Below are 25,322 nucleotides of genomic sequence, written 5' to 3' on the forward strand. Positions count from 1 at the left end.
CAGTCCATAGCTAAACATTTCCAGTAACATAGGAGTAGAAAGCCTCCTAATATAAAAACACGCATGGGTATAACTTAGTCAAAGAGTTAAGACTGCTTAGCAACAGGTGGTACAAATCACTGGTAACTCAAACAAAACACAATCCACAGTTCAGTTTTCCCTGCTGAAAGGACCACTAAAATCTAGAAATTTTCAGATTTGAACCATGAAGGTAAAGTGACATTCCAATGGCTGAAAAGCCATGGGTAGTTCTGTTTGAGAAGCACCTACATGACAACCTGCTGACAAAGAGTGAAATATCACATTGGACATAGGCACCTAAACATAAAACACTCCAGTTATGTTAAGTACCTTACTCAGCTCAGTATTAAACAGCCTTTGAAAGATCTTGGAAAGTAATAGTTTTACTTACTCTATAAGAAGCTATTATTTCTATTGAATTATACAGTATACAATTAGCAAATACAGTAAATTTTTCCATAATTAAGGACAATATATAAACTTCCAGTGCACCAAGTTTTATAGAAGCTATGTATATGAAGTAACAGATATGTTGATGAATTTTGTGGCAACATAAGTGTACTGTGTTGACCAACAGGTAGAAAAGTATATTATAGAGTTTGTTTCAGCACAACCATGGTAACAGCCAGGCCACAAAAAGCTACGCAAACAAAAGATCTTGCCATATTAATGATTTCTACAGCAGAGAAAGCAAGCCGAAGCCAGTTCCCAAGCAGCAAACACACAGGTTTTCAACAACCATGGCTATCAGTTACAGAACTGCAATTATTTATTTATTATTCTTTCACAATCAGGGAAAGTGTACATTGTGCACTGCTCAAAAGACCAACATATACCCAAAAGAGCATCTTAAAAGAAGAGTTTGGATATTTCATGTGTCTCAATATTTTATGTCAATAAATACAAAGATTCACTACTGAGATTATTGATTTTTTCCTTTTTAAAGGGAAATACTGTACTGGTCTATTCATTTCATATAGTATATTTAAAACTTGAGACTCGATATGCATAAAAGACAATACCACACAAACACAGCTATCAACAGTAACTTTACAGAGAGTTTAACAATTCGCATTGGTCCCGACGCCAGTAGAGCTTACAGACTAAATTATGTATCACAAACACACTAGTAAATTTCATTAGGGGGGGTCAATTACTTCACCTGTATGTTTTTGGACTATGGAAGAAAACCAGAGCACATGGCAGAAGCCCACACACACTGGGAGAATATAAAAATTCTGCACGAATAGGGGCCGATTCAATTGGCTGCAAGGTGTTGTATTAGCCCTGTACGCTGTGTTTATGCACACATTGCTGGCAACTACAGTAATGAAAACTTCGCTTGTTTTTTTTACTTGCACCTCATAGAGGTGGAAACAAAATAGCAAAGATCAATGTTAAAGCATTGTGTGAAAATACATAGCATCTTGCTGCTAACAGAATTGTCCCCATAGCGCCCTCTTCAGAACCCATGGTCCCAGAACTGTGCGGCAGCCACTACATGGGCCCACCTGTCTGCCCCAGACCACCTTTAGGCCTTAAATTAACTTTGTGTCTAATGGAAATATTCAGGGATGTGTATAAAATATTCTTAATACAAGATATAACCTAATTTTAATTGTGGCGCTATTAATTCTGTCTGTAAATCATTTGGTGTTTAGCCATTGTTTACCTCCTCCAAGAGCTCTGCTGTCAATCTAATATAAGTGTGTAAACCTTCAAGGTACAACAGCTTAGGGTCATAGCCTTATGGCACATAATGTGTGCAATATCATTGGGGCTGCGTTATGATGTCCTTGATGACATGGCCAGGCCTGGAATAGGCCAAAAAAATATGTCGGAGACTAGACAAATTGATAGCAGACACAACTCCCTAACTTTGTTCAAGGATTACAGAGAGGAATAAGGTTTTTGCAGCTTCGATGCACGTAAGGTGTAATGAGATGTGATGCCACAAAAGCAGCCATTGACCACGCCCCGCTCCCTCTAGGCACACCCCTCACCCAGACTGCACTGCCTGAAAGTAGGCAAGTATGACATTGGATAATAAAAAATATTTCTCCAAAAAAAATAAAGAGCATCCCGGTCAAACCGATCACAACTTCAATATGTTAAATAAACAACAAACTTCTGCTGGAAAGTAAAATAAAAACTACAGTGTAGAGTTGTCCAACACAAAACGTATTCAAACAAAGGCGATTTTTATTTTATTTTATTTTTAGGTGGGAACCTCAATACATTTACTTCACTTAAGAAACTCATCTTTTGGAGTGCATGTGTTCTGAAAGAAGACAAAAACAAGCAAAGGTGGTATTGATGTTACCATGGGCAGTTTGTTAGAACAACGAATTGCGCTAAACCACACCATCCCTTTCTACACAATAAACATTGTAAATAACCCATAAATGGGCCTTTGCTTTGCCTGTGACAGACTAAACCAGGTGCAGGAGAATACCATTTTTTAAAGTTCCAAAGATCATGTTAAATTTACAAGCAAGAAAATCTTTATTTTGTCTCAAGACAGAAAATTAAAAATACTTTCAATACAGAATTATGGCATGGCTCCTAACTATTGTAGCTGAAATATGTGAAAGCATGCAGAGTGCAGATTTCTGCATTATCAGTAATAAAATAAAGGCATACCCAGCTATTGTCATTGATAATGACATTAAATGTGATTTGCTCCATAAAATTCTGGAAACTGAACAAATAGAAACAAAACTTCAATGCAGCTGTTGATAAAGACAGCAAGTGTCATCCTACAAAAGTCCATCAGGAATAGACAAAAGTTAAGGGTCAGTAACACTCAAAATAACAACCTTCTTGACTTGAGCAGTCAGACATTTCCATCTACAATCTATGGCACTGGTATCAAAAGTCTGTGACCAAGCAAAACATACGTGTGCGTGAGGAAAGAAATTTAATTTAATGTAAATCGTCCTATTTAATTTAAAAAAAAAAAAAAATGTAGAAATGAAGGGGAGAAAACTACAGCAAATGTTTAGTTTTTCATGATTCATTACTGGTTAGCACTTGTAACAGATGGTATACTACTATGACCAGTAGCTACACTGAGAAAGTCTTCTCTTTTTTCCTAATTTTAAACTGTGCTCAATAGGGCAGATTACCTTGTTCACTTTCCACAAATACTGTCATACAGCCCACAATCTAAAAAATTTTTTTTAGGAGTACTGATTTAACCACTTGCTTTTATCTTGCCTACCTGAGAAAAATAATAGCAACACCTGAACTTGAACGGTCCCATTCATGTACTCATTTTGAAACAATGGTCACGTTTTTCTTTAGGGTGTGTTTAAACCTGCAATTACCAGCCATGATCTTACCTTTTGTGGCCAGTAGTGCAAGCACTTGGAGATTTGTTGATAGTAAAACTATTATAATAATTACTCCGATTTTATATAGTGCTAACATATTACATAGCATTATATTAATTACAAGAAGGCGGCAAACAACAAAATAGTAGGTAATCCAAATGAAAATGGGAAATTGTATCAACAAGATGGCTACATAAAATAAATAGAATATAGGAACATTCCAGGGCTAAGACTAGGTACACACTGGAGCTTTTTCAGCCAGCTATCAGGCCAATCACCAAATAAACGACCGCTTGGTCACACATCACATTCTAAAGTGCCGATTGTTGTTTCATTTGGTTGGTTGTACCGTTTAATAATCTTGCGCCAGTCACCTTCCGATCATATAGTGTGTATGACCTCACGATCTCCATAGAGTTCATTAGTCATCGTCTTTTCAGCCAAAGCCAGCAATGAACATGCCTTGGTGACTTGAAGGTAGAGAGTGCTGTATATGAAATAATTTGATCATTTGTTCTGAGACTGAATATTTTGTTTCAAAGTCACAGAAGCGAACGCAATTCGTAAGGACATGTGGATAGCTATAACAAGGTGGTTTTAATCAACGCGACAGGAATGAATGAATGACTGACTATTATGCTGCCATTCTCTAAACAACTAGAGGACCAGATGAAGAGCACAGATCTGAAGGTAAATCATGTCAGTGTGTGTACGCATGAATCGTCGGTCAGAAATTTCTTCAGTGTGTACCTAGCCTAAGGGTAGTGTCACACTGGCCATTTTTCCACAGTAATAATGTCAGTAAAAATCACAGCTGAAAATAGCTGCAAATTCTATTAAATGTTATTGGAAGATGTTACACAGCAATTGTTCATTTGTGGACACAGTGGCTGCTGCTGCAGACAGCAACGTAGTCCAACACTGAGGACTTAGTACATCACGGCTGTGCATTTTTACCATTGCTACAGTAAAATCGCTGTTCATTTTTCTTCACACCTCTATGGGGCGCAAGGAAAAATCAGTGAAGATTTCTGTAAAAATCCCCTTCCCCCATATGCTACTGGAAAATGCAGCTATACTCAAATCAATATATCTGACAATTAACTGGTACATATTCACCATTGTTAAGTACCAATTCACTCAACATATCAAACCTCAAAATCATAATAATGCTCGAAATATTAGAGTAGCAGTTACCAACTGAAATATCACTCATACATCGCTCATGAAAATCGTTAATTATTTTTGTAGTAAAAATCCATGACTGAATTTTTTTTTTTTTAAAAAAAAAAAAAAAAACATCACTGATATAACACTACTCCATAAGGAATAACTTATACCCCTTTCATACTGCAGTCTCGACCCAGGTTGCCCGCACTATGAACGATAAGACTCAGATCAGACAGAATGTTAAAATTTGGAAGAAAAAAAAAACACATCACAAGATGAGCCAATCAGAACAACTCTTGTGGTGTTGCCATGGAGAACCAGGTAGACCTGTGTTCAGTATGGACAGGGTCTAACCGGGAATTTGACAGGTAAGAGCCTCTGCTGCCCCCGGAAATATTTCTGGTTCATATACCCGGGATATTGCCAGGGCGGCAGTATGAAAGCAGTATTAATGGATTTTTTAGCTATAGCAACCTGTACCACGTCATCTGTGACTACCCAGTGAATGCAGAGCAGATAAGATAGGGAGACTGAGTACGGGCAATACGGGTCATGTCAAAGACAGACAGCAAAGTACACGGTTTCAGACTGAGGGAACAGTCGGAGCAAGAAGCAATATTCAGTGGTTGAGACAAGAAGAGTTCTAGACCAGTATTGATAGAATAATGAGAGAATTAAAGAAACAGACATTGTAATCACTGGTGATCAACAAGAGAGACTAAACAAAAATAGGCAGCAGTGTAAAAATGATCTACAATTGCTACCCTGAATCCTAGGCTTCCTATATAGTCATGGTCAAGGTGGCAACCGCTCTGGATTTGTAAGTAGCACGCTCATTGATAAAACTATTAAGGATGGATATGCTTTAAAACATAGCAACCTGTTAGAAGTCTACTTGCATCAATCTGACCTGCATAAGAGACTGATCTAAGAGAACCCATTGCATTCAACCACGCTATGTCACTGTTACTAAGTAGCTATTTAAAAATCAAATAAAAATAGATCTTACCAGAATACCAGAAAATAGACTTCTTTAAGAGAGAAATGTAAGCTGTGATATTTCCTTCCTTTTCAATTACATGACTTATGTTTTAACACAGTGGTCCATCATGAAAATTGACCAATGACAGAAATCTCTTGTGAGGTATTACTCTTTATGACATCACATGGTTCAAGCAAAGCTGCAAAGTACAGTATACTTATAAAACTACACAACTATTTACATAAACACGAGAACACTTTCCCAGGACTTCACCTCAAACAAGTTACTATAGGTGTATATGAAATACCAGAAATTAAAATATATGTTATAGTATACCACAGTTATGAGGTACAGTATTAGCATACATTTTAAGGGGGCACTATACCCCAAAATAAAAATGCACTTTGAATAGTCATATTTAAATAAAGTTACTTTTTGCCAAATGGTTTGTTTGCACACCCCCCTTGAAATTATGCCTCAGACATGCAGTTTTTCCTCCAACCTGCATGCAGAGTGTGCTAAAGCTACAGTATAGCCAAAATCTTTTGGACATGATTTCTTAGATCTGTTTTATAAAATGTTAATGAATTCCTCCTCCAGGACCCCTACCATTTGCACAATAAATACTTCAGGGGATAGGACAACGCAAAATGCAAAAAAAAGTGAAATCATTACTTCAGTCAAATATACATGAGGGAAGTACGACAAGTAGGTCCTCTAAATAAAAGGGTTAAGAAGCACTTACCTTGAGCAATAGGGGAGAGCCTCTCCAAACACTGCAAGCTCACAGTGCAACCACCCGCTGGCTTTTTTTTTGTAATGGCAGTGGGGGGTGTCACAGATTAACTATTTTGTACATGGCAAAGGGCAGGGAAGATGGTGTAGATGTGCCCAAAAGACGACTTCTCCTTTAAAATGATATTTTATTTTGGCTCACTTTCTAATAGAAATACAAAACACACAAATGGGCTCCCACTTTGGCTGTATCAAGGTTACTTTGTTCGTAACCAAATGCCAGGTACACGTTAAGGATTATTTAGCCAATTTGTTTTCATAGGGCACATCCATTATGTTAGGACATTTCAGCTTTTCATTAACACAACTGTGCAGCTTTCAACACAAAATATTAAGAGCAAGCTTTATTTGTTGAGAAGGCCAGAACACTTTGCACTTTTGATCTACAATACATTACTTGGATTCTGGGACTGGTGACGTTTTTGGCAATTTGAAGCATTTTACCAAAAATAAATGTACAAAACTTGCAAGAGCCTTTCCTTACACTAGACTTGACATTCCTTTTTTTTTTCTTTTATAAAAAAGAAAAAAAAATGCATGCTCCTTTCAGTGACTGTAATAGAGGGCCTAGTAAAAAAAAGTTAAACTATAGTCCACAAATACTTTGGGTATTGCAGACCTGCCATTCATGCACACTGCAGAACACTTTTCTAACTGTATTTTTCAAAGACTGAATAAGAAGGCACATAACTTTCCGCTTGTTTGTATGTCAAAAACGCAAAACAGCAGCAATTCATTGTCATTCATTTTTATTCTGGTTACCATAGCTATTCAGCTTTCTTCTTCACTGGTTAGAAGACTGATCATTTCTACCCATATAACTGCATATATTGCACATTGTGAAAATGGTCTCTACACAAATGCATGCAAGTTTAAAAATGCCTGTTTGGTCAGAGAACTTGGGATCACACAGGCTATTTTAAATTAAAGTGTCTTTAGTTGGAAAAAATAAATAAACCCTCGTGAGCAAATCTCAAGGCCATGTCTAGCTTCATGTATTTCTTTTTCTACTTTAGAACTGCAGTAGTAAACTGTAAATCCAAAGTTTGGGTTTCATCTTGATAGAGTGTAAACCAAACATGATATCCTTGTCTAATAAACCTGTGTGAGAAATACTCATCCCTTCCTGCAGCCACATTCTGTTAAGTGGAGAATGATTCTTCTATTCTTACATTTGTTATCATGGAAACATGCATGCACCTTTAAACAAAGTCCAGAATATCATTTAGTGAACATATATGCAATAAAAATATTCTAACTATTCCTGCAAGTTAGAGAAAAAAAATAATGTGTTGCTTTTAAAAGCACATGGGCGTTGGGTGAAGATAAGACACACATGCAAAGACATTAATATGCAGGTTGCTAGGAGAGGATATTCAAAGTCTATCAATAAACCACTAAATCAGTGCATCCTGAAATTATTTTATACACTCCCCTTAATTAACGTCTAATTTGTTTGACATATTATTAACATTTAAACACCATTTCAACATCATAATAATGCATTTTACCTAAAATAGGTTATGCATTTAACATAATACTGAACCTACTCGGGGGATGGTATAAGGCAAAGAAATAAAGGATATATAAATTAAAGCTACATAACAGGATGCAAACCATGTATAACAGGCACATATAACCCCAATTATTGCTGATGGCAAAACAACTTAAAGTAAAATCTGTTTTACTTATGACTTACAATTTTTTGGGGAGTATTTCTTTTTCACCAAAGAGTTCTGATGTCTAAAGCACATTCAACCGATATGACACCATATCTTCCCCCGCAAATGAAAATTGTCAATTACTCCGAGCCATATTTAAAATGACAAAAAATATTTTAATATTTGGAAGTCAATTTTTCCTAACATATGCCAAACACACAGATAGACCAGAGCATTTTCAGTACTATAGTTGTTCCACGCTCTCAGGATAGAACACAAAAAAGAGCCAAACCATTTGTTCTAGTGCCACCACACCCAGCACCACTGTCACTAGCGTTTGTTAGCCTTGCGGTTCAGATTTCAGAAACTTAAATGCACCACCGGTGCCATCTTCAAAAGCAAAGCTTTCAACTACAAATCAGGGGTTGCTGCCTTGCCATGCATAGAAGAAAAGTGTGATGAAATTGTTGGGGAGGCAAAATAAACACTGCTCTAATTTACAAAGGACTAACCCTTTTTTACACATTTACTGACCATATTTTTGTAGCCCGTGTTTATATTTTACTCTAATCACTGCTGCTATTAATGGAGACAGTTATTTTTAAATCAATAATGAACAAGTCTTTGAAGAGAATTTCCATATATCATTTACTAGTGAAGATTTGATACATGATTTTCTAAACTTAACAGAATGAAAATATTTTTATACGCCTCATTAGAATGCACCCAGACCTTGTCAATGTTAAATCATGACCTGAAAATACAACGGACAAGGGTGGATACATAGACAAAGTATTTTTCTCTCATCTAAATTGGTATATATTCAGATAAAGTGTCAGTTATGCAATTATAAAGATATGTTATATCTAGCTATAAAACTAAATTGTGAGCTCAAACCATTCCAAATCCTTTTCTTACTTTTAGGTTTTGAGCGCCATGACTCTAGATCGCCACTAACTAAAATGGGGTGTAGCACAGTGTTCTCCCGGGAAAATTTTGATAGACTGGTGGCATTAAGTAGCAGCCGGATGGGGGAAGTCTAATAGTTTGTAATAATATTATTATTATTATTATTATTAATATTAATGTTGGAGGTTACACACTTGCTGAACACATTTTTTTTTATAATTATTTTTTCCCCATGCCTGGCAGCTGGATCTGACTGCCTGGACTGGTCAGACTAGTGGTCAGTGGTCTAACACACTCTGCTGGCTGCTGTGCACACACAGTGCTTATTATAGTCTGTCCTATTATAATACGACTCCAAGAGCTGGGTGGAGCACCCGGGAAATAGGACCTGGGGAGAACACTGTAGCAGATGCAGCTGGATTTAGATACTCAGCTATAGAACAGATTGATTTCACAATGCAATATCCTCATACATTTCTTGCATGCAGAAAACAGAATTCAGTGATGCAAAATTACAACAGTCACCCAATTATATCAGCTTAAGGTCTGATAGGCATGAAGATGTATTCATAGTCTGTCCAAGGTCCTCTCTGAACGACCAAGAGGTATATTTACTAATGTGCGGGTTTGAAAAAGTGGACATGTTGCCTATAGCAACCTGACTGTAGCTTTCATTTATTTAGTGCATTCTGCTAAATGAATGGAATCTGACTGGTTGCTATAGGCAACATTGCCACTTTTTCAAACCCGCAGTTTATTAAATATACCCCCCCAAGTGTACTGTCAATGCATTTCTCCTAGGGCTCTAAAAGCCCTATTCTCAGTGCAGGTATAGTGGTAAATGTAGTTGAAACAGAACATACAAGCAGAAGAAAACCAGATATGTGTAGGAATTCTATAACACAAGCATGTAGTATGTATTTTTGTTGTTCTTTATATAAGAAGTATTAAAGTGTTACTCGGTCCAAAATCATATGCACGCATTTCAAAATTGAAGAACACTTCTCCTCCTGCAATGACATTTTTTAATCCCACTACTTGAGCGCTTAATTGCATGTCAGCAAAAATGATACCTCACCAAATGGCTTGGCTGGGATAAACCTAGTCTATAGCCTTTTATGTTGCTATTCCACCACTTCCCTCGCTGCAATCTATTGAAAGTCATCTCTCGAGACAAGCTTTTGCCCATCTGCTTCACAGGAGGTTTCAGTCCTCCCTAAGCTCGCCTTATGACACCTGCATTACGGTTTGACAGGTGTACCGCTCCAGTCAACCTTCCCACCTGCCACTGTCCTTGTCCCCACAGATCCACTTTAATCTGTATTATATATGATGTATTCTTCTCACTCAATTTCCCTAATTACAGAACTTTTAATTATTTTATTTTTCACTTTTGGGTTTATTTGCAGCATTCACCTTCTTACCCAAACCCACTGCTCTTTTGGCATAAACACTGTCCTATAACTTTTCATTTGCAAAGTCTACCTAACCTCACTCCCTATCATCATTGATTATTCATCTAGAACAGTGCCAGGTACTGTAGAGATTAATCTAGATCCCTACCACAGGAACACAAACTAGGTAAGAAGTCAATTAGCCTACCAGTATATTTTACACTGTGGGAAGAAAAACAGGAGCACAGACACCCTGGTTTAAATCCAACCCAATGCCTCAGCAATACAAGGCAACAATGCCAACAAATGTGGACGAGGATACTTCTCATTTGTGAGACAAAAGTTGTATAGATTAGGGTTGCAAAACTGCCCATACATAGCAATCAAACAGATCCAATAGTTATTTGTCTAAAAAAAAAAAAACTATAACTTAAATCAAAACATATGTTAAATTCTGACATTTTTATTTTATGCAAATGATGTCACCAACACGTGTTCTTAAAATCTTATGATTAGTCACACAGCTTTGTTGCACTTCCGGAGATGCACAAACACAAAATGATTACAAAAAAATAGGATAGCATCTATAATGCTTGCAATGGACTATAATCTCATTCATGCAATGTAGACTGTGGTGAAACAAAAAGAATTACACTACTATAACTAAATGTATGCAGTTTAAAACTGTAAAGAGAACAAAACTAATAATCCTTCAAATGACCAAAAGGTCCTGCGCTGATCCAGCCTGTGACTCAGTTAAATTTCACAGCAGTTGGAAAGACAGTGAAGAATAATTGCTACTGAAACTGTTTTAAGCAAGGAAATAAAAATATGAAAGCTTTAAACATGGTTGCACTAATATTGTCTCTATTCAAAGCATGTTTATCCTTATTAGGTATCAAGATTACAGAAAAACAAACAATAGGAATGTTTATCCTCCTGCTCTTTGAGAGATTACTTTTAGTTCTATGCCCTACCACTAAAGCTGGGGGCACACCACAGAAAACTTTGATTTTACCAACTACTGAAATTCCAGATGAGCATGCCAATTCATGTGTACACACCTACATGATTTACTTTCAGATCTGTGCTCCTCATCTGCCATAACCATCTGCTAAAAAGATTGTGACTACAGTCTACACTGCTGATCACGAGTGCATACACAATTCAGCATTTGCCTGCCCGTCATTGTTCCATCATTTATAGTGATTTTTGGTTTGTTTATAAAATGAAAGATATGATGTGCTTTGGAATGATAAAACATGATCGTTGGAGCAGACACTCTAATGCGATAACAGCCATTAATCGTGTGATTGGCACGATAGTTGCGTAAAAAAACGGTAATGTGTACCAAGTTTTAGTTTCTGCAATGCAGCCAATTTCCATTCTTACTGGGGAGTTTTGTTTTTTTAATTAGCCGAAATGTTATTCCACAAAATTCAGCTGTATTTTAAACTGAACACTGAAATCAACATTTCACTTTTCTTTTTTACAGCACTTAATTGCTATATATGTTGCAAGCTATATGAGAAGGGGGCATGTTTCTAAGATATATTATCTAACACATGCCATTTGTTCCAGAAATGCTTTATTTTTAATGTTTTTTGTCATTGGGAAGAAGAAGCATTTGCATTTTCCCAAGTTCTGACTACTATATGAAAAAGCCACACCTTGTTTGACTTGTGTTCCATGGGGCATATTCAATTGGCCGCGTTACTGTTAAAAGTAACGTGGCTTGCGCACTATTACTGTTATTACGGTAATAGTGTGCGTAGTTACCGTTATTACGGTACCTTTAACGCCGGCTATCAGCTCGCAGCTCAGGGAGCTGCAAGCTGAAATCCAGCTTAGAATTACCGTAATACCGGAAATACTCAACGCTGCATTACTTTTGCGAGTAACGTGGCTAATTGAATATATGCCCCCATGATGGAATTTGTAACCAACATGAAAAGCAAAACACACAGATATGTGGAGATCCCCCCATACTTGGTGATTGTATGCAGCTATTAGTTATAACCCTATTTTATCCCCCTTTTTTCCTGCTAACTTTTATCACCTAATTATCAATGACATCTGTATGTAAATAAGAGGGAGGAGACAGGTTCAGCAACTTCCAAATAAGAATAAACCCAATTTGAGTAGAGAAATATTTATAAAGAAAGTGTTTTTGTCATATCAAGTATTACACTAAGAAACACACATGTATAAGTAATGATTTTCGTATCTCAATACTTCTTAAAGCAAAGCAAATGTTTCTTCTTTTCAAATGCAAAACAGGTTGTTTTTTTAACTAAAGTTTACAATATTCAACTGGTACAATCATTCAAGAGCAGTGATGGGCAACAGGCGGGCAGCCTGCTCCCAATCTACTAAGAACATGGGCAGCCAACTTCTGCATCACACGACCTCCTCTGCACAGTTCAGGGAGGTCACGCAGCATACCCAGAGAAGGAGGCAGTGCACCGTGCTCTCCCTCCTTCCTCTGTGCAGCCCCTTTGAAGACTGCCCCTGACACGTGTGGTCTTGATCTAATACAACTGAAACATGGCCCTTAAGATGTGTCTTGGTGAGGATGTTTATACTGCCTCTATTCCGAGTTAATGGAACTCTTTAAAAATGGAGGAAGCAGAAAGCCAATGTAAATGGTCCCGAAATAGTAAATAAACTTCATATTCTATGGGCAACACAGCACTGGGGTCATGAGTTCAATTCCCGACCATGGCCTTATCTGTGTGGAGTTTGTATGTTCTCCCTGTGTTCGCGTGGGTTTCCTCTGGGTACTCTGGTTTCCTCCCACACTCCAAAAACATACTGGAAGGTTAATTGGCTGCTATCAAAATTGACCCTAGTCTCTCGCTGTGTGTGTGTGTGTGTGTGTGTGTGTTAGGAAATTTAGACTGTAAGCTCCAATGGGGCAGGGACTGATGTGAGTTCTCTGTACAGTGCTGCGGAATCAGTGGCCCTATATAATTAAATGGTGATGATGGTGATGATGATGATTCTATTTATAAAAAAAAAAACACAACTTCACTGTAAAACAATTTTAGCATTTTTAAAATAGTTGACAATATGGTTTAGTTTTATGTTAAATGATTGGGAGCCAAAAATCCACCTTCTAAATGAGCAGTAATTTCAGAACTGAAAGGCCTAAGTGAAATTGCAGGACAGAGACCTTCTGGTGGAGAGATACCTCCATTAACATTTCCCTTCTTAATTCAAAGATTATTTACAAGCTTCTGAAAGTTTTGCACATGCGTATGTATGTGGTAAAATAAGACAATGCATGGACTACTGCATTGGATCTTTGAGGTTGTGTTAATTTGTTGTCGTCCCTGGCACTGGAGTCCTTGTCAAGACCAATGGTATGATGAACTCTAAAAGCTATGATTTTCTGGCAGATAACTGGTTACCAGAGGCAAAACTGTGACTTGGATGTCTCCTCCAGCATGACCCCAAATATATCTCAAAAGCACCAAAAAATGGTTGACATAACAAAATCAACATTTTGCAAAGGCCATCTCAGTCTCTAGACTTAAACCACATAGCAAATCTGTGGTCTGAATTGATGAGAAAGGTCCATAAGCATAGCGCTAAGGGCACACGAGTAAATACCTAGAACTGATGTGAGTGAGTTCTCTGTATAGCGCTGCGGAATCAGTGGCGCTATATAAATAAATGGTGATGATGAAATGTTGCATTGAGGAATTGTCCAAGATCCATCCTAACGTGTTTTCCAACCTTTCTACAACATATATGACAAGGCTTTGCATTATCTGTGCCAGAGGAGGTTGCACCAAGTACAAGAAAAAAAGGATGTAATCATTTCAAAACTTCTTTGTAAGTGAAAAATGTGTTACTAACCAGGTAACAGTATGTGTTTTGAACAAATTGTACTAGAAAAAAAACCTGAGTTTTCCACAAAACAATGTTGGATATAATGTGCCAAATAAATGGGAAACTATTTTTGCAGAGTTTCAAGTGAATGTAAAAGAGTGACTGGTCACTGTAGTTGCACAGCGTTATAGACTGCTGTGCTGGGGAGGTAATGATGCTGATAACTAGCTCCCAGATAATGCAGTAAAGAATAAGCGGTCATGGACCTTTTGAAGAGAGGGCAGAGGGTACAAGTGAGGACATACTCTGGTTGCCAGGGTACTTTTCTTAGTTGTCATGGTAACCAGCCGTGAATTCCCTATATACATGCGTATTTTAGAAAATGCTCTTATGCATATTAGAAACATGGAAGGAAAAAGGGACTTTCTATAGAGAATAATAGATATTGCCAGGTGAAAAAAATCCAATTAACCAAATAGGTTGTTTTGATTTCAGTTTCTGTTCTTTGTAATTTGCATGACAAAATAGCAGTATGTTTAAACTTGATAAACTGCACTTATTAACTTGTGGGTTGGGACCTCCTCGCATCATGAAGCTTTGTGTTCTCTGGATTCTCAATATTGCCTTATTTAAGGGCTAGTTCACACATAGTAGTACAGCATGCACTGATAAAATGGGTAAAAGCACATAAAACTAATGCACAATTTAGACATGTTTTAGTGATGAATTTTTCAATGAGTTTTTATTAGTGTAAGTACTGTTTGCGTGCGCATATGAGGGATAAGCCGTGTTGTGATTTTTAAAATAAAATGATAGGCATGAGCTTATAAGAAACCATTCTTCTTTCTCTTTTTTTTTTATGTGCTATCCAATGTTAGCGCATGGAAAGTGCATTTAAAGCAAATAAATGTGAAGCCTCAAGGACTTGAAATACAAGATGCCTTTTAATAAAAGATATACTAGTAACAATGACAAACTTATTTAAAAGATTCATTAGCTTATCAAAGCAGACAATATTGAAATGATCACTAAGCCTAAAATATTGTCTTGTAAAAGTAGAACCAATAAAAAAAACAGTTATGAAAAGGTTTTAGAATCTCATCACACTGAAGATTATTAAAGTGGATAACATGGAAGGAGCTCTGTCAAGATATGACAACTTTTTTTATACATTTATGACTGTTTATGCTAAAACACCATATCATGCAACCAGATTACAGGAGCTTTATGCAGTGTCGTTGGCCACCGTTTGTACAATCTGGCTATTGACTTACTGGATTTATGACCATGGTCTTAAAAACTAAAGTCAATTTGTTTTCCCCCATCGAGGCAAATCATTTTGTTCCAAAAAAGCACGGGTTGTGTGGACACTGCAGTCCATATCCAAGAATTATTGATTACAAACTGCTTACTATGCATTGTAGATGGAAACCCAATGTTATTAATCTCCAGTTGATAAAGTATGCCAATGCTAAATATATTCTGTATTTGTAAATACTTCAAAATTCCTGTTCTTATTCAATCACTTGTGTTTTATGGTCAGTGATCCTTAAACATTGGCATTTTTTGCCTCTTGTAAGCATATCCTAGATACTTGTGTGATCACTTATGTCATTATAATATATCATATTGCATGCATTGCCATATTTGGCCGTTCTCTAAGTGCTGAAAGATTCCATCTGTCTTTATTTTACTCATCACCATGAGTGACAAATGGATAGATCAAAATGAGGAGCAAATAGGGCCCAGCGACGGCAGTCAACCCATGACTGCACAAAGTGACAATAGCATAGTGACTATTCCCAACATCCTCCGGTTTATCAGGTTTGCAATATGCATTTGATTTGATCTAATTTTACCAAATTACCTGTCCAAAGGCGATAGGCCATTTTAGAGTTTACTGCGGTTGGCGTCAGAGTACTTAAGAGATTTATATATTGGGTTGCAAATTAATTGGATGTCTTTTGATCCATGCAGGTTCAAAACAAGTGCTTGCTTTTTACTGGTCCTTCTCTCAACATAAACTAAGTTCTTACCCATAAATAAAAAATGCTGATGAACAAAAATGAGGATTAGAAGAATACACACACATACACATATATATATACATATATATATATATATATATATATATATATATATATATATATATATATATATATATATACACATACACATAAATATAAAAATATGTGTGTGTAATATATATTACACACATAGTTCTTGCAATAAGGCATGGTCATATGTCAGTGTTTGTAGCTTTCATAATCCCTAATACAAGGAAGTGAAAGGTTTTCAGACAACAGTTCATGTGGCCTTCTTTTCTTTAGCTTTTTGTGACACAATAGCACCTGAATGTATTTGCTCTAGCCAAGTGTGTTACTTATTATTATTTTTCTTTAAACTAGGACCATTGTTAACCTCTATACTTACAGTGGGCCACAGAATTATTGGCACCTTTCATAAAGGTGAACAAAAAGCAGTATAAACTAAGCAACACAAGTAAAAGGCAGCATATCACGGGAAGAGTATTGGAAAACTATTCTAATACAATTATTTAAAAAAACAAAAATACTTTTACATGACCAACAATACCTTTTTTCACTTAAAAACAATTTTCAAAATGTTCTTGGAAACCCATTAGGAAGGATCTTGGACAATTCCTTCATGTAAATTGATTTTAAGATCTTGTCCCTAGCGTTACGCTTATGGACTTCTCTCCTTAATACAGCCCAAAGCACCAATTCCAAGGAGCTGTAGGAGGATAAAGGTGAGAATGTATAACTGTACGTACTGCGCGGGCATATGGCTGCATGTGATGTGGAAATACAGTGTGGTAGCACAGTATTTGTACAATATAGATATGGACACAGAATACAATAACCTGGGCATGGATCTTTTCAGGGCTGAAGCAATCCAGAAGACGGGCATTATAAAAGTCACCTAACTTTTGAGCGCTTTTTCTATTTATCAATGGTTTTACATTTTTCCCAGGGTTCTTATAAGATCCCGTTGGCTCCTGGAATCTACAATATTTTTCCAACTCTGCCACTTATTTTATGTTTTCAGGTGGCATATGGAGGGTGGAATAAACTTTTTCCTGTTTAATATGTAACTGGTCAAAGTTATAGGTTGGCCAAGTATGATCTGCTACATTTGTATTCTGTATGGCCACATATGCTAATGTGCACATCAACCCTCTTTATTTTTATTGTGACTGATTTTAAATAAAAAAATTGCTGCTCCTGATTTAAGTATTTACTTAGCATCATAATAGCCTATGTTCATTGACCACTCCATGCACATACAAACTGCACTCGTCCATCTATGCCTTCCCTCATTTCAACCACTTTTACTCACAATATCATAGCATAAAATGTTACTGCAGCCTAAGACATGAACATGAACATGTCACACAAGTACAACATGGTCTAGACATTGACAAATTTAAGCAGGATTTGCATTCTGCTGCCATGGGCGAAAAAAAGCTGTTTCAGGTAACGATTACATCTCTGGTTGAGAACACTATTAAAATCAGTTGTCATGTGACAATTAGGAGGGACAGTTTAACAAGTACATATTAAGACAGGAAGCTAATACAACATTCAAGGTGGTTCTAGCCCCTGCCATACCACCAAAAATACATATACTTTCAAAAATCTAAAAACTTTCACATAAAAAAATGAAGCATAAGTGTGTTTTAACAGCAATGTCAGTGGCCACAAAATCATAAGCAGTGATGCAATAGCAACTCAAACCCATTATTTGCAGCTATTAAAAGGTAAAAATATACCGTTACCAGTAATTGTTCAAAAGTTGAGAAAGCAGATAAAATTGAAATGTCATGTAAGACATCTCTTTTTGGTCGAAACATAAAATGTCTTGAGGATTATCATTAAAAGCACAGCATAAAGCTCTATACGTTCTCTGTGTAAAGCAGACGCAATGACATTAAAGGAAAACTCCGCTCAAAAGTAAAAGTGTAGTCATGTAAATATATCTTTTAGTCATATATTATTATGCAGAGTTGAATATGACACAAAGCTACTATTTGAATATACCGTATTTTTCGCTCCATAAGACGCACTTTTCCCCCCCAAAAAAGTGGGGGAAAAAGTGTGTGCGTCTTATGGAGTGAATACTGCAGAAACTCTCCGTTGAAACACTATTTTGATTCAATCCGGCACCCTTAGACCGGAAGTGGAGAGATTTGCGTTCCACTGTGGAACGCAGGGTATCCGCAGATCTCCGCTTAGACGAGCTTGAATGCTGCGATCATCCCGCCCGTTCTGGAGGACACTCGATCCTGGTCTTCTTTTGCCAGGCTGCATTCTCACGCATCTACAATCATATTTAGCGTGAGTCCATGTTTGACATTTACATCCGGAACACGGTATTATTTTCTGAGTGCTTTTGTATGTGTTTTTATGTTTTTATTTGTGTATCTCTGGTCTGTATGGCCATTTTGTTCAGCCATTAAATTTTAGATTATTACCTTTCCCTATTTCCAGTCATTTATGGGACATTTTCATTATCCCCCACTCTGTTACTATTCTAGTATCATTTTCATTCGTGTTGCATTTTTGATTATTGCATCCTCTCCATCCGATTTAGTTTATAGTTTTTTTCATATTGCAAATCCGCTGACTGCCACCCCCCCCCCCCATTTCTCTTTCCCTTTCCTTTTGAGGTTTTATCCCAAGCAAGTGTGGACATATTGAGACTTTCTGATTTGAGCTCCAACTGCCATTTGAGAGACCTATTCACATTCATGTGAACCACCAGCTTTTATATTGCTATGTGTGTGTAATCATACGAAAGCTTTATTATCATCCTTTTTTGTGCCAATACCCACTGTCAATATATATTTATTAAATATTTTATTACACTATTTGGTTCAGAATACTAGGTGCGTCTTATGGTCAGGTGCGTCTTATGGAGCGAAAAATACGGTAACTATATTAAAAGCAGAGAGTTCAACAGAGCCCTGCTGCATCCTAAGGCAATGTAAATAAGCACCTCTCTCCTATGATAAAAGTAGAATAGGCCTGAACAGTACAGAAAGGAAGTCTGAATGCTACAGCAATGTAAAAGATACAAAAAGGGCAAGTAGAAACCAATAACGTTATCTGAAGATAGAATACCTATTTTTCCAACTTCCAAAATGTATAAACTTACAGTAAGTTACACTGTACTGATGAATCGGTATGGATTCAGCGTGAGCAGTAAAGATACGGTATCACATCTTAAATTAAATTTTGACAATTACATGAACTGCCATCAATGAGTATTAATTAAGCTGCTATCAATATTAATATAAAATAAACATAAAACATCTGATTACTAACTGTACAACTGAATATGATAACACTACAATCTCGACAACAGAACAAGTAGTAAAGCGGACAAAAAAACCAAACAAGCACTGTATCCCGACTGTAAATGGCTTCTCCTGGTTACTAGGTGAATGATATAACAGGGACGGAGTCCACAAATAATCCAAGGGAAGCCATTTATAACTACTAAAGTAGCTGTGAAAAAAAGTGAATGAATACTGCTGTTTGGCGATCATGTCATATACACAGATACTGTGAAAACCACTTCAGGAAGGCTGCCTGTAGCCCTGTACAGAAATTTAGGGGTAATTTTCAATTATTATTTAGCATTCTTTAGGTATGTTGCTTCAATTATGGAAAAACAGGTGAACAATGCAATTAAATAAAATAAGTGCTTAAGGATTACACTAGCCATAGTTACAAAAGTTGTGTTCTGTAATAGAGAACCGTCAAATTCCTTAAAATGCCAGTGAAGGTGGAGACTATAGTGGGAGGACAAATCACAAGTGGCAATCTGCAATTGCCTCCTTAGCTGGTTTCCAATGGGCTGTAAAAAACGGAAAAACCCCAGAATGGAGCAGCCACCAAGGATCTAGTAGGCTTATAAAATGTAGATATAGTAAAAGGTTTTAGATAGAGTCGTGGGGGTATATTTACTAAACTGCGGTTTGAAAAAGTGGAGATGTTGCCTATAGCAACTACACAGATTCTAGCTAGCATTTATTTAGTACATGCTAGAAATCTGATTGTTTGCTGTAGGCAATATCTCTACTTTTTCAAACCAGCAGTTTAGTAAATATACCCTCAAATCTCCTATGAATAGGTAATTTATTTGCTGCTTAGTAGATACAAAATCTTTTAAATGAAACTTATTTTAAGGTCATTTTTAGCCTTTACATTTTTTTTTGCACACTTTTCAATCCCTGTATTAAAATGTCAAATAGTCATTCTTGTTCCAAGACCTTGTGGTTGTCGGGAAGGGAATTCCATAGACAGTAGAGCAAATATCAGTTAGACTATATATTGCAGTTGAATTGGAACTAGCATATTAGCATGCTTGAAAGTATGCTGATTTCGGGATAATTATAGGTCCACGTCTAGGAGATCAATTACAGCAACAAGCTTCTTTTGAGATGCCAATAAAATAGGTGAACAGCAAAGTGCAATGTGGAGTTACTGAGTTAAGAAACTCTTAACACAGAGGAGGAAGGAGAAAGCAGGAAATGTTTAGAAGCATGTGAGACAGGGTTGGACTAAGAGCTGTGATTCATGCTTCACTCAGCACAATACAGGAGGCTTTTAACTAGGCCCAGCACCAAAGCAGGCCATGAGGTACAAAAGAAAGAGCAACACACAGAACATATGCAGTTCTGCAAAAACAACAGGATGGGGAGAACAACTTTTTTTAAAACAAAAAAAATAATAAGTCAAGAACCACAAAAAATTAGTATAAAAATCTAAAAAGATTACAATGACAAAGTCTAAAAACGACGACCCCAAATATAAAGTGAAATCAAAAAGGAAGTTTACAATTCACAACATTTGATCAGTTTGTTGGAGAGTGTGCTGCAGCATTTAAACTGCCTAAACAAGGTGGAGCTTCCATGGAAAAAGACCAACACCTGTGCAGCAAAAATTAAGGTTAATTTGGGGAGGGGGCAGGGGGGATATGAGCAAACATTATTCCAGTATACTGTATGCACCGTTGTTTGGAACTTTGCATTACTAAAAATGAACTACTGTAACCCACACAAGGTAACTACTATATGTCTTAAGCTCAAAATACTGCATCTTTGAAAACTGTGTGATATAAAGTGTGGGAAAAGGTGGTGTTAATGCAGCGAACTGGACCTATTCAAATACATTAGGGATTGAAGGAACCGTGGGAAAAGTGTAATACCAGGGGATGTTAAATGGGGGATTGACTGTATATAACTTTCGTTGTGTAAAATCACACATACTCCTAAGTAACTAAAACAAACCCAATATACCAAACATACCCAAAATATAACACTTATGTCACTCTGCTATATGCTGTTACCATTTCCATGATTAGGAGTAGCAAAAATAGTGTAAGCAACGGCAAGTCAAACCAAACATCTAGCATCACATTTAAGAAGTAAAATGTAATAGTTTACACTCAAGAAAGGGTTGGTTTAAACTTTTCTGCTTTTTGAAGCTTTTTAAACATTAAAAATTAGTCAAAGGTGCCTTCTCTAGACTTGTATTCTAAATTTTATAATGCAGCACATTAATTTTCTCATGTGTATTGATGAGAGCAATGCATGAAGAGTGCATTAACGAATCTAAAGCACTGTTAGTTTTCATAGTTATCCATTTTTCCAGTACATATGTGTGAACAGGACTTAAAACGTAAAGTGCTTTGTCTTTATACAACTTCATTGACAACGCCGTTCTCTCTTATTACCATGGGTATTCTCTGACAAAAATTGTTTATTACAATTTATTAATTCTATTACATGTCAATGTTGTCATAATGCCTGCATCACAATAATGGCAATTCTGGCCTGTCTTTTAAGCGTACGTTATAAAGAAGGAGTGCTTTACTTATTCCCAACCTGCTATAGTGCTTGCTGTTTAATGTATACCTTCTCCTAACCAATGTACCATAGATCATTTAAAAACTGCACCCTTCTGATTCCAATCTCACTGGGGGGAATTCAATTGGCCATGTTACTTGAAAAAGTAACGCGGCCTGTGCACTATTACCGTTATTACGGTAATAGTGCACCCTGAGCTGCGAGCAGAAAGCCGGGTTATTACGTGGCGGTACTTCGAGAGGAATTAAATTCTCCCCATAGAATTCAACTGTCAAACAACTGAAAGACAAACCTAAAAAATGCAATAATCTTTTCCTAGAATACCATATTGGTAGATGCGAGCTGGACTTCCACAGTCATAGTATTAAGAAACACATGCATGTTTGAATAAACTACTGTATTAACGCTATCACACTCGGTACCAGCATCCAGAATTTGTGTAATTATTCTCATTGTTATACATTTATATGATGAGAATAATTCAGGTACTCTCCAATAAATCAGTTCAGAACAACAGAAAGCAGCAAGCCCTGGGACAGGAAAGCACAACAAGCAGCACTTCACTCACAGTCAACATGCCCAATAGAAAGTACATGAAAAATTATACACAAAGGTGTTTTCCACAGTTTCACCTAATGGAAACAAGTAGTTTGACAAACCCAACATAATCAGATGATTAATCATGTATATGCAAGCATGATTTACATGACACTTAAAAAAAAACAAATACAAAGTCTCGGGACTATTTCAGATTACTTCTTGACATACCACTTTATTCTTGTAGAATATATTACTTACATTTCAATGTTAAGTAAATAAAAGGTGTGCCACACGCAAGACATTTTTAGGCTCCCTGAATGACTGACTCCTGAGACTCACACAACAGCTCTGAGCTAAAGCATCTCATCATCTTAGGGATATCAAAGGAACTTAAAAAAAAAAAAAAAAAAAAAAACACCTGTCACCTAAAAAAGGCAGTCTATCATTTCATTAGCAATTTTCCTATTAATACCCATGAGACACTGGATCCTACTGAATTGATGGCCTATATTTTAAAGTATATTGGTTCAGTCCATAAAATGGCTGCCTCCACTGTGTGAAGGCAACAAGTGCAATGTGAAAAGAAATTAAAGATAAAACAACTTGAAAGTGTTAAACGGATCACAACACAAAAGAAAACCTGTTTTTACTTGGTGGAAAGTTAAAAGTTTACAATTTCCATGTCATATTGAATGTCATACATTTCATTTATGTCATAAATTCAGAACTCTCTGATGATAACGCAAGGATTCTAAACATCCCACTGTTTACAGAACAACCAGGTAATCAGCTTATGAGAATAGCATACATATGCTCATAGGTGTGAATAAATTTAGCAGTCTAAAAAAAAAAAAAAAAAAAATACCAACTATATTTTTAACATTCGATTTGTTTGATAACAAAATTTCTATTTACTCAAACCAATAAATATTCAAGTTACAAACAAGGTGACATTGTTAATTACCTGATTATTTAACCAGTTGGTGTTTGTTACAACAGATAAATTACTGCAGAGTAATATGACAAGCCAGAAGTATTCTTTAAAACAACACATTGCAGTGTGGAGGGCTTAGACCTGCCAATTAATGCATTATTCAAGTATTCTACACAGTAAAATGAGAAATTATACCACAAATACACTTGAGTGGTCATCTCACCATGGACCCAAAAACTTCATACTTTTTCTAAATTAGATTTTATTTCTCTTAATTTACTCGTGTGCCATCTCTCCTGTTTATGAATACAGAAACTGCCTATTTGTATGCAATACAAGAAAACAGAACTATAATTTGGCTGCCTAGAGCCACATGATCCATCTAGTCTGCTTATTTGATCCTTAGTTTTCTTCAAATAGAGGATAGCTTCATGTCTATGCCAGATTAAAAGCCCCATGCCAACCCTGTTGAAAGGCTATTGCACCTTTCTACTAGCCTTTCAGTAAAGTAAATGTTTCTCAAATTTCTCCTATGCATGCTACATCCAGTTTTAGTGCATATCATCTTGTTTTAATACTTATCTTCCTCTCTGAAATGATATACCCCTGTACCTTGTTAACGCCTGTGATCTTTAAAAGCTTGTATCATATATCCCCCTCTCGCTCCTCTGGTCCAATCTATCCTTATTGAGGTCCTTGAGCCTTTCCTTGGCAGATTTGTGATGGAGCAAGCACTATTGTAATAGCCATTCTTAAATCCAATACATAAACAGACACGTCAATAAATCTATGTGTCACCTCCATAATGCAAAGCACATACACAGCTCTCCACAGTATACAGCATCAGTGCAGCCTGCCTAAATACTGACACATTGGTATAGTCCTAATAAAACTCCCCAACATAAATGCACCAATATATGTGAATGCTGAACACAAGGCATTGCCACACACATGTAATAGTGAAGTGAAAAGCTCCTGTGCCGGTGTGTACATGGCTCCCCTCCTCCCTCGGATGACAGTGCAATCCCTCCTCCAGGGCCTCTCCCTCCTGTCCGCACCGACCAGTCACCCCCACTGCACAGCCACCTGAGGGGGTACATGTATGTCTACACATCCACCAATGTAGGGGAGCACATAGTACACACGTGTGTAGAGTGGGACAGGGGCGGACACTCTCCCGGAGCCGGGCCTCAAGCCTCGGCCTGGCAGTGAGGGTAACCAGGGGAATCCCGGGGGTAGAGCGGGGACAGAGTGAGCACATGAGCGGGTGACAACTGTGGATAAGGAGGAATAGAACAAGGCGACATGTCGCGACTACAAGGCCAATAGGACATGGGGACAGGAGCCGGCTGCACCAGAGGGAGGAGGCCCGGGGCCTGGAAGCACAGCACTGTGTATACAACGTGTATGTGCACAGGTGCTGGGGCTGTGTGTGAGGACACCTGTATACACCGAGCTGAGGGACACGGGCACCGGATCCCCGCCTGTGTCCTCCCTCGGCTCTCACCTTCATGTCGGGACATCCTATCGCTCAGGCCGCCGCCGCTGCAGCTGCTTCTCCGACTCCTCCTCCTAGTGAGAGAGCAGAGTGTGTGTGCTTCCTCCACACCCTCCTCCTCTTCCTCCTCTGCCTGACACCAACTGACAGACTGGGGGGTAACAAGACTCACTGCACGGGGCGACACACTCACTCAGCTAACATAGACACTCACACAGGTATACATATAGAGCAGATGTTATGTATAATGCACACATCATGCGCAAAACATGGTGACTGGGAATTTCTAATCTAGCTTACCCTGACATATATATAATAAATATATAGAGGCTTCAACACCAATATTGAC

General features: G+C 37.2%; 1 protein-coding gene across 1 annotated transcript in view; it reads right to left on the reverse strand.

Annotated features, from left to right (window-relative positions):
* The window catches only part of KCMF1 (potassium channel modulatory factor 1), a 51,616-nt gene extending 26,532 nt beyond the window's left edge, over positions 1 to 25,084 (reverse strand). The window contains exon 1 of the mRNA XM_075204569.1: positions 24,983 to 25,084. Coding sequence (XP_075060670.1) covers positions 24,983 to 24,998 — 16 coding nt within the window. The 5' untranslated portion in view covers positions 24,999 to 25,084. The remainder of the gene's footprint in view (positions 1 to 24,982) is intronic.
* Positions 25,085 to 25,322: the final 238 nt, after the last annotated feature.

Source organism: Mixophyes fleayi, chromosome 1 (genome assembly GCF_038048845.1).
Source record: "Mixophyes fleayi isolate aMixFle1 chromosome 1, aMixFle1.hap1, whole genome shotgun sequence".
Taxonomy (NCBI): Eukaryota; Metazoa; Chordata; class Amphibia; order Anura; family Limnodynastidae; genus Mixophyes; species Mixophyes fleayi.